General features: G+C 48.0%; 1 protein-coding gene across 1 annotated transcript; it reads left to right on the top strand.

The window, feature by feature from the left end:
• Positions 1-2,546: 2,546 nt before the first annotated feature.
• Positions 2,547-9,918, top strand: Tor1a (torsin family 1 member A). Its single transcript, XM_051185121.1, has 5 exons — positions 2,547-2,788; positions 3,134-3,399; positions 6,610-6,785; positions 6,886-7,013; positions 9,346-9,918. The coding sequence occupies exons 1-5, from the start codon at positions 2,608-2,610 to the stop codon at positions 9,594-9,596; spliced, it is 1,002 nt and encodes a 333-aa protein (XP_051041078.1). The 5' UTR covers positions 2,547-2,607; the 3' UTR covers positions 9,597-9,918.
• Positions 9,919-10,136: the final 218 nt, after the last annotated feature.

Raw genomic sequence — 10,136 nt, 5'->3', positions numbered from 1 at the left:
AGCAAAAAGTGGATAGGGCATGGTATCTCACCTTTAATCTCAGCCCCTAGGAGATGTGAGTTCCAGGACAGCAATCTGTTCCAGAACCGCCAGGACTATGCAAAGACACCTGTTCCCCCCCCCCCCACCCCAACCCTGCCCTTCTGAGCCTAATTGGTCTTGACCTTAATATATAGCTGAGAGTGACCTTGGACTTCTCATACTCTTATACCTCCTGAGATTATGATTCCTGCACAGGTGATTTCTGTAGGTACTTTGCCCTCAACAAGGTTAAACATAACTTCCCACTGCCAAAGTGTGAGCCTTGCACACTGATTTCCTTCCAAAGAGGAGAGAGATCCAGAGGGAACCTCATAGCGGGGAAACACATACACGATGCCTGTGCTGGTTAGTTTTTGTCAGTGCCACAAACCTAGACATATGTGGGAAGAGGAAACCTCATCTGAGAAATTGCCTTCATCAGATTAGCCTGGGGGACTTTTTCTTAGTTACTAATTGATAGTCGAGGGCTCAATCTGCTATGGGTGGTACCATCTCTAGGCATGTGGACCTGAGCTATATAAGAAAGGTAGCTGAGGGGCTAGAGCTGTCTGTAACTCCAGTTCCAGGGTACCTAATGCCCTCACACATACAGGCAAAACACCAATGGACATAAAATAAATAATAAAAAAGAAAGGTTGTTGTGGAATAATCTCTTTGTACACTGTGAAATGTGTCACTCTGAATGGTTTAATAAAAAGTTGATTGGCCGTTAGGCACAGTTTCCAGGCACAAAGGATGCTGGGAAGAGGAAGGGTGGAGTTGCAAGAAGATGCAGAGGAAGTGACAAGTAGGAGATGAAGTAACAAACCAAGAGCCACGTGGCAGCACATCAATTATTAGGACTCAGTTTAAGTTTTAAGAGCTAATTAGAAACACGCCTTTTGGCTTTCATAATAATAAGTCTCCATGTGGTTATTTGGGAACTGACAGAAAAATCTGCCTACATAAGGTAGCTGAGCAAGCCAGAGAGAACAAGCTAGTAAGCATTGTTTTTCCACGGGCTCTTCAGCTTCCCTTAATGATAGACTGTACCTGTAAGATGAAATATACCCTTTCCTTCCATAGTGGCTTTTGGTCATGGTGTATGTCGTAGTAATTGAAAGCAAATTAGAACTGTCTCAGCAAAGTTCAGTGTCAACAATCAAACCATGCTGACAGTGTAACCCCAGGTAGGATGTGATAGAAATATCACTTTACATTGGTAGTCCCCCTTCCAGAACCCAGGACCTTAGTCTAATGATGAGAAAAACCCTCAAATTCCAAAGGGATAATATACAAAGATTTTTCAGGATGAGGGTATAACTCAGTGGTATAGCCTATAATAAGCAAAGGGCCTAAGGTTCAATCCCCCGAAATGAAAACAACAAAAAGTCATGCCTATATTCCAGAATGATTGCAGATTCAAAACCAGCCTGCACTATATAGCAAGTTGAAAGATAGTTGAAATAGTTATGAAGATTTTACCTCAAAACAAAGTTAGAGGCTAGAGAGATAGCTACCAAGTTAAGGATCATTCTTGTACAGACCTGAGTCTAATTCCTACCATCCACTGTTCCCCCCACCCCCAAAGAATGCTTGAAATGAAATCAAACAGAAGGTTTGAGGTATAGCTCTATGGTAGCATTTGCCTACAATGTGTGAGGCCCTGGAGTTCATCCTAGTGTCCCCCAAATGTCTAGTGTTCCTCAGAACTCTCAGTCATTTAAAAAACAAGGCAAGTGTCAGAAGAATCCAACAGGAGCTGGGGAGTAGGCACTGTGGGGAGCTGCATGATTTCCCTAAGTAAGCAACTGGATGAACTGTGGGCTTTAATTAGTATAGTGGTTCATGGGTTTTAAATATAATATATAGATGTCAAAATTTTTTATTTCTTTTGAGATGGAGGTCTCACTGTTTAGCTCTAGCTGCTTCTTGAATTTGCTGTGTAGGCCAGGGTGGCTCCAACTCACAAGAGATCTACCTACATCTGCCTCCCTGAGTGCTGGGATTAACGGTATGTGCCTAAATATCTGGCCTTCAAATGGCAGATTTTTTTTTTTTTTTTTTTTGAGACAGGGTCCACTATATATTTTTTGGCTGGCCTCAAACTCATTACAGATCCACCTGTCTCGGCTTCTTGGCTAGGATTAAAGGCGCGCACCACCCACAGCACCTTGAACAAATATCAGATTTTAATAATAGGGAACCAGAGGTGGAGGTAGGGGTGTCATATGGGAACTCATATTATTCTTACATTTCTTATTTATTCATTTATGCATTGTGTGTATGCCTACATGAGTTTATATGCACCTCGTGCATATAGATGCCTGAGTCATTGTTTAAAAACTGTCCTAAAATATTCTGTTATTTAATGAGGGTGGGGAAGCAGATCCACCTGATTCCTATAACCTCAAGATTCAGAAGCAGGAAGGGATTTACCCTTAACAAAGATGGCAGCCGTTAGCATTGGGCGACGACCTGCCCGAGACAAAGAGGGTGGGACCGCAGGCAGGAACCGGAAGTGCGCGTCGGAAGGTGCGCGGGGTACGGTAGGCGCTGGGACGCGCAAGCGGCGCGGGTCTGGGCATGAAGCTGGGCCGGGTCTTACTGGCCCTGCTGCTGCTGGCGCCGTGCGCGGTTCGTGCGGTGGAGCCTATCAGCCTGGGCCTGGCCCTGGCCGGTGTACTCACCGGCTACATCTCCTATCCGCGCCTCTACTGCCTCTTTGCCGAGTGCTGCGGCCAGAAGCGGAGCCTCAGCCGGGAGGGTAGGCGGGCACCAGGGACGGGCGCCAGGCGGCAGGGGCGCTGCGGCAGGGGGATGGTGCCGCGGGCTGGCCAGACTTTGGTCCCAGGCCTAAGAGATGAGTTCCTGGGCCGGGGGTAGGGTGTCAGCCCTGCGCGGAGCTTACCCGGGCGGCCTTACCGCGCGTCTCTTCCGCTTGGCTTTGGGGAACATCCCCCAAGCCCAGGCCTTTGGAAAGGGCAAGGTTCGCGGCACCAGGGTCCTTCAGTGCTCTCCCGACGAGGCTCGCGGCTCTGACAGCCTGGAAATGGGGCTGCATTTTGCCTACTTGCTTCTCTCCTGACCAGAGTGATCTTTCCATTCCCAGCGCTGCAGAAGGATCTGGATAACAAGCTCTTTGGACAGCATCTTGCAAAGAAAGTCATCTTAAACGCCGTGTCTGGTTTCCTAAACAACCCGAAGCCCAAGAAGCCCCTTACCCTCTCCCTGCACGGGTGGACAGGCACGGGCAAAAACTTCGCCAGCAAGATCATCGCAGAGAATCTTTACGAGGGTGGACTCAACAGTGACTATGTGCACCTGTTTGTGGCCACGCTGCACTTCCCCCACGCCTCTAACATCACCCTGTATAAGGCAAGAGCATTAATTGGCCGCCTTCGTGGATGATGTGGGTTTGGGGCTTCTCTGTTGTGGGACAGGATGTGGGAATTCCATATCCTCAGTAAGTGAGCCTCAGTATGGTTCTTTGTATGTCAGTTCCTCTTTAAAAGGTGTGGACATAGCTGGCTGTGGTTATGTCAGCTATTCTGGAGGCGGAGAGAGAAGCTGGAGGACTGCAATTGAGGATAGCCTGTGCAGTGCAGATCTGACCGTGTTTCAAAGGAAAATATCAAGTGCTGGGATAGCTCAGGGTAGAGCGCTTGCCCACACCCGCACCCAGCCCCTGCCGCCGCAGCAGGAGTGATGGTGAATATGTAAGTTACAGAGGGTTTGCGATACATAGAGCAATTAGACCACCAAAATTTTATGGGTGACCTCTAGGCTCAGTAACAGTTGGCTGTGGACAAATAGGGACAAAATCAAATCCAACTTCAGGGTTTTCAGGTCCCACCCGTATCGTGAAAAGGACACATGAAGGTCTAAGTTTGCTTTGACTAGGCGATTGCAACCTGCTTTTGGAGTTTAATTCTGGTTAACAGCCCACACCTGAATTCAGGGCTTAAGTCCCCTTCCCCCCCCCCCCCCCCAGCTATCCTGAGAGGCACAGAATGGCGCTTTGCCCTCACTTGTGTAAGGTACACCCCCACCCTCCATACCCCCACCATTCCCTGCTTTCTGTTAGACATCAGGGTCACCATGACTGTGGCTTTGGGCAGGTGTCATCCAGTCTTCCCCACCCCACCCTGCTCCGAAGTCTCTTTGTAGCCCTGGCTGTTCTGGAACTCACTTTGTAGTCCAGGCTGGCCTTGAACTCAGAGACCCACTTGCCTCTGCCTCCTGAGTGCTGGGACTAAAGGGGGTGGCGCCACCACCTGGCTAGGTTGTTTAATCTCTGTGCCTGTGATCAGCTGGGCATTTTCTATACACCTGTATTCCCTGTAGGCTGAGGCTGGAGGATCACATGTTTGAGGCTAGTCTGGGCTACATAGTGATCCTCTGTTTGAAAGCAGACAAGGAAGCCAGGCATTGGTGGTGCACACCTTTAACCCCAGCACTCCTGGAGGCAGGTGGATGTCTTTGAGTTTGAGGCCAGCCTGGTCTACAGAGTGAGTTCCAGAAAAGGCTCCAAAACAATACAGAGAAACCCTGTCTCAAAAAACAAAACAAACAAACAAAAAAAAAAAAAAAAAAAAAAAAAAAGAAAGAAAGAAAGAAAGGAAGGAAGGAAGAAAAGAAAACAGGCAAGGAGGGGACAAATGTAGAAAGAAAAAAAATAGCCCAATAGCATTTCCTCCGTAGCATGTGGAAGGTTGCTTAAAATGTTCAGTACTTAGAATGGTGTCTTGCTGTAGTGGTGGGGTAAACCTTATCTGTTGGGATCTAACAATTGAGTGAGTTTTATGTGAATGGTCACTTGCCTCGTGGTGTTAGCAGGCCACTCCGGGTCTCTCAAGGTTACTCTAGGGCAGTGGGTGTCAACCTTCCTAATGCTGTGACCCTTTAATACAGTTCTTCATGCTGACTCTAACCATAAAATTATTTCATTGTTACTTCATAGCTGTAATTTTGCTACTGTTATGAATTGTAATGTAAATATCTGACATGCAGAATATCCGATACAAGAACCTGTGAAAGAATCATTTGACCCCAAAGGGGTTGAGGACACTGTTCTAAGGGGAAGATGGTCCACCCCTGCAGATTTGCTGCTTACATTAGATACAAATGGAACACTGTAACCATGGTCACTAGGAGCCCAGGGGACAACCCCAAGCAGATGTACAATGTAACTACTAGTGTGTTCTCTAGAAAAATACATAGCTGATTTCCCCACCTCACCTTAGGAGGAGGGTAGAAATGCCTACAGATTGTTTAGAATTTTGGCTCAATTTTCTGAGGAAAATGCTTGAAGAGATCTGTGTCTCACCTTGGCTTAGTATGTAACTGGCCTAGCATGAGAGAAACCCTGATACTCATTTTTTGGCATCTGTCCCACCAAAATACCAAATACAAATAAGAATTTTTTTGGGGGGGAGGGCAACTGCTCATGTGCTTTTTATTTTAGCCTGCTGGCCCTGAGCTCTTTTGTTATTTTAGTTTTTGTTTTAAAATTTTGTGTGCTTATGAGCATGTGTGTGCATGGGGGCCATAGGTCTGCCTCTAGTGGTGTCCCTCAGGATCTGTCTACTTTTTTTTTTGAGACAGGGTGTCTTGTTGAGACCTGGGGCTGCCAACTGGGCAAGCCCCAGTGGTGCTGTCTGCCTCCTCAGCACTGTGATTGGAAGTGCACAGAGCCACGCCTGTCTTCCTCACGAGGGTGCTTGTAAGGCAGGCACTTTACTCAATAAGTTTTCCTCCCACCCTTGGCCTGGAACTTTTGCTCTGTCTCAGCTGGGGTCACAGATGCATCTCACCATATCCATCTCCAGATTTTTTTTTTTTTTTTAAGACAGGGTAGAGCTTTGGAGTCTGTCTCATTTTGTAGACCAGATTGGCCTTGAACTCACAGAGCTCTGCCTGCCTCTGCCTCCAGAGTGCTGGGATCAAAGGCATACATGACCACTGCCCCCCTCTAGATGTGTTCTTATGGTGTGCTCCCGACCAGGCAGATTTATTTAGAAAGCCTCATCACAACCTCCCAGGAAGCTGAGTGGAGCCCTGTGCACTGTTTTCCCACCTGTGAGTTAGCACTTCTCTAAGCTGGACTGCGGAGGAAGGATGAGATGATAGTGGCTTTCTACCTCCTACCAAGTGACTGTCATAACACAGGATATATGTGACATTGCTATTGTGAGAACAGAGCTGGCGCCTGACTGACCCAGCATCAGTGTGGGGTGCAATGTAGCGTCACAAATCTGTAGCTTTGGCATAGGGCTGGGCTGGATTGAGACCCCAGTTTGCCCCAGCTGCTGAAGCGCTCTGCCCTCACCTGTGGCACGGGTATGATGCTACTCATACATGAAGTGATTGTGAGGGGTGTGTGTGTGTGTGTGTGTGTGTGTGTACTGCTCAGAGCACAGTGTTCCAGAAGTGTAGCCATTGACCTTGGAAGGTAAAATTGTTCTGAGCACGTGGGTGTGGTTTGCTTAGCACTAGTGAGGCTCTGGATAGAGCTGCACAAAAATAAACTTAAAACTGATAGAATTGTACCTACTAGAGCTCTGAATGGTCCCTGTTATCCTTCAGGACCAGTTACAGATGTGGATTCGAGGCAACGTGAGTGCCTGTGCTCGGTCCATCTTCATCTTTGATGAGATGGACAAGATGCATGCAGGCCTCATTGATGCCATCAAGCCTTTCCTAGACTATTATGATGTGGTAGATGAGGTCTCCTATCAGAAGGCCATCTTCATCTTCCTCAGGTGAGTCTGTGGCTGGGATGTGGTGGGAGACCCTTGAGCCTGGACCTGGGGGCTTTGAGGGAAAGGGCAGCCCTTCCTCACACTGCAGTTGTTTCTTCAGCAACGCTGGGGCAGAAAGGATCACAGATGTGGCTTTGGATTTCTGGAAAAGTGGGAAGCAGAGGGAAGAAATCAAGCTCAGAGACATGGAACATGCTCTGGCTGTGTCGGTCTTCAATAACAAGAATAGTAAGTATGGCCATCCTTCTTGAGTCTGACCTGTTAGTCCTACACCCTCAGTTCCGTCCAGCCTGGGAGCCATATTAACCGACCCTGACCCAGCCAAATCCCTGAATGAAATCTGTTAATGAGCCACAGGAGAGTTTATAAATACTGAAGTTAGGCTGCACCACTGATCAGTTGGTTGAGACAGGGTTTGCTCTACATTTCTTGGAGAGGATAAGCCAGTAGCTGACCTGGGAGAAGGGCTACTGTATGACTGCAGGGAAAGAGGTAACTAGGTTAGGACTCTTCCTTTGCAGTACCCTAGGCCTCTGCCCAGCCACCAGGCCTTCTGCTGTGCCACACACTCAGACATTTGCCCTGCTTGTCTGCTGTTACCTTGTAGAGTAGATAGATGCCTGTTGTCCCATTCTTTACAGAGGACACAGGCTCAGTGGCAGAGCCTGCGCAGCACCAGGCAGGCTGCAGCACCTCCATCCTGCACTCAGAGCTTGTAACTTTCAGCTCAGCTACTTCTCCAGCTACTGTCATGCAACCTTTGGCCTTGAACGTCATCGGGAGGCAGACAGCCATGAGGGTGACTCTGGTCATCTCACCAAGTCTTTGCTGTTTCAGGTTGTTGAGGTGACAAAACAAAAGGCCACAGGCCTCATTGGGAACATGCCCACCAAGAAATCTATCGAAGTTAGGTGACTAGTCAGTGTGTTGTGTTATTCCAGTACAAATGGAATACACCTGAGCAAAGTTAAACATTTTGTTACATGTCCAAGTCTCTCTTCATGCTAAAAAAGGATGACTGTACACAACAGGGAATACAGAGTGATGTGGCAACAACACATCAGAAGGCAGAGAGGACCTCCTGCAGGGCTGTCGATGGGATAAGAGATGGTCAGGCATCAGTAGTGCTGGAGTGGACAGTGAGAAGAGCAGTCTTTGGTAGAGGGTATATGTGTTTGAGGCACCCTGGCTGGGAGGAGACATTTGACTCAGGACACACACCTGAGTTGGCAGTGTATGGATGTTTTTACTAATATGTTGTTCAGATGAAAACCCAGGGCTTTATACATGCCAGACATAAGTGCCCTACCACTAAATTACACCCTAGCCCAGCTGCTGTTTTTTAAGGCCTGTGACCATCTGAAGTCCACTGGTTCTGCTGAGCACTTGGTGGGTCAGGTGGTTGGGTCCTCATCATTCAGGCTATGCTCGGGATCTCCTCCCCAGCCAGATATAATCCCCAGGGCTCCGTGTACACCCTGGCACAGAATAGTCCTGCAAGACTGCAGTCACCCTGATGGCTGCTCCATAGTCAGTTTTGTTCTTTGCTGTGGCCACAGGTCCTCACTGAGTACGATCAGAGTGCATGGCTCCATTGGGAACTGAGAACATAGACCCTGGGCTCTCTACACAGCTTGCATTGGGAGCCAGAACACAGAAATGAGAGTTAAGTAGGGCACAAAGACATGTCATGAGCTTTTGGGGCATCCGGCAGGTGCTGAGTCATGTGTTGGGACACCGAGACATGCAGAGCTAGGTTTCTGCATGGAAACACATGTCAGACTTCAGACCTTTGAGCTGCACAGCCTTGCCTACACACATTACCACCCAGGGGAGTCTAGGTGTTGCTTCCAGAATGCTTTGCATGGTTTGGGCACTGACAGCAGCAGTATATTCTTTAATTGCTGGTCTAGCTGCTGAAGTTCTGAGGACAGACTAGTTTCCTAGATGGAGACTGACTGGTGGAGTCTGTCTCTGGGGATAGTCTTCCCTTACCTCTTTTATGCACCTCTTCCAACTTGTTATCAGCTTCTCACATACTGCCTGGATCCCAGCACACAGTATGGTGCAATGTGGCCTTCTAAGGTATCCTGGAGAGACCTTTCCAAGCCCACAGTGCTAAAGTGTCCCTTTTAAAGGATTTTTTTTTTTTTTTTTTTTTTTTTTTTTGGTGTATGTGTGTATATATATGGCCAGAGAGGGTGTTGCACCCACTGGACCTAGAGCCTAGAGTTTCATGTGATTGTGAACAGCCTAGAGAGTACTTGGACCCAACTCAGGTCCTCTGCAAGGAGTAACAAGTGTTCTTAACTGCTGAGCCATCTCTCCAGCCCCAGGGTGTCCATCCCTTTACATCACCCTGCCCTTGCTGTCAGAGCAGCATCACAAGGCTGTTTGTAGGCAGTTCCCAGCTTGTCTCTCTCTCTCACTGTATGGAGGTGGGGGTGGAGGGAGGGAGGAGTGGTCTCCTGGCTCTATCTCAGAGGCTAGCCCCTAGTGAACACCTAGTAGTTATGCTGGATGGACAGATGAATATTGAGTTCTTTGGTTTTTTTCCCAGGTGGCTTCTGGCACAGCAGCCTCATTGACCGGAACCTCATTGATTATTTTGTCCCCTTCCTGCCCCTCGAGTATAAGCACCTGAAAATGTGTATCAGAGTTGAGATGCAGTCCCGTGGCTATGAAGCAGATGAGGACATTATAAGCAAGGTGGCTGAGGAGATGACATTCTTCCCCAAAGAGGAGAGAGTCTTTTCTGACAAGGGCTGCAAGACTGTGTTCACCAAGCTGGACTACTACCTGGACGACTGAGCCCTGCTGCACAAGCTGGCACTGCCAAGCCACTCCTCTCCCAGGAAGAGGCTCAGGACACTTCCTGCTGAGGTTACCGGGTTTTGCCTTGGGGACTGTTTTTGCTCCTCAGAGAAACCACAGACACAACACGGACCCAAAGCTTTCCAGAGCCTCCAGAGGATGAAACCTCCCAGCCTGCCCATTCCCAGGCTCATACTTTTTAAAAAATTATGTTTTAATTTCAGATGTTTCTGTTTTGAGGCAGAATAAGTAAGTTTTACTGCAAATGTGATAACTTTATTTTAAATGGTTTTTTAATATGAGAAACCTTTTAGCTGTTGGCTTTGTGTCTTTTGAAATTGTCAGGCTGACATTAGTAGTGTTTCCACTACAGAGGCCCAAGCACAGGCATCTGCTGCATGGATGGCATCTCCGGAACAAGGGACTAGCCCCAGGGAACTGAAGCCAGACGGGCCAGGGGCCATAATCACCATCACAAATGCACCCTCGAACTCTTCCCTATACTCAGTTGTATGGGAATAAGCTTAGTGGCACTGT

This window comes from Phodopus roborovskii, unplaced genomic scaffold (genome assembly GCF_943737965.1).
Source record: "Phodopus roborovskii unplaced genomic scaffold, PHOROB, whole genome shotgun sequence".
Lineage (NCBI taxonomy): Eukaryota > Metazoa > Chordata > Mammalia > Rodentia > Cricetidae > Phodopus > Phodopus roborovskii.
Note: the sequence above shows the minus strand (reverse complement) of the source record. Positions and strands in the feature narration are given on the sequence as shown.

Bases quoted from the DNA above. Each gene is read 5' to 3' on its own strand.
- Tor1a (XM_051185121.1), top strand. From the start codon at position 2,608: ATGAAGCTGGGCCGGGTCTTACTGGCCCTGCTGCTGCTGGCGCCGTGC. The intron at 2,789-3,133 runs GTAGGCGGGCAC...TTCCATTCCCAG, and splicing joins GCGGAGCCTCAGCCGGGAGG to CGCTGCAGAAGGATCTGGAT. The intron at 6,786-6,885 runs GTGAGTCTGTGG...TTGTTTCTTCAG, and splicing joins GCCATCTTCATCTTCCTCAG to CAACGCTGGGGCAGAAAGGA.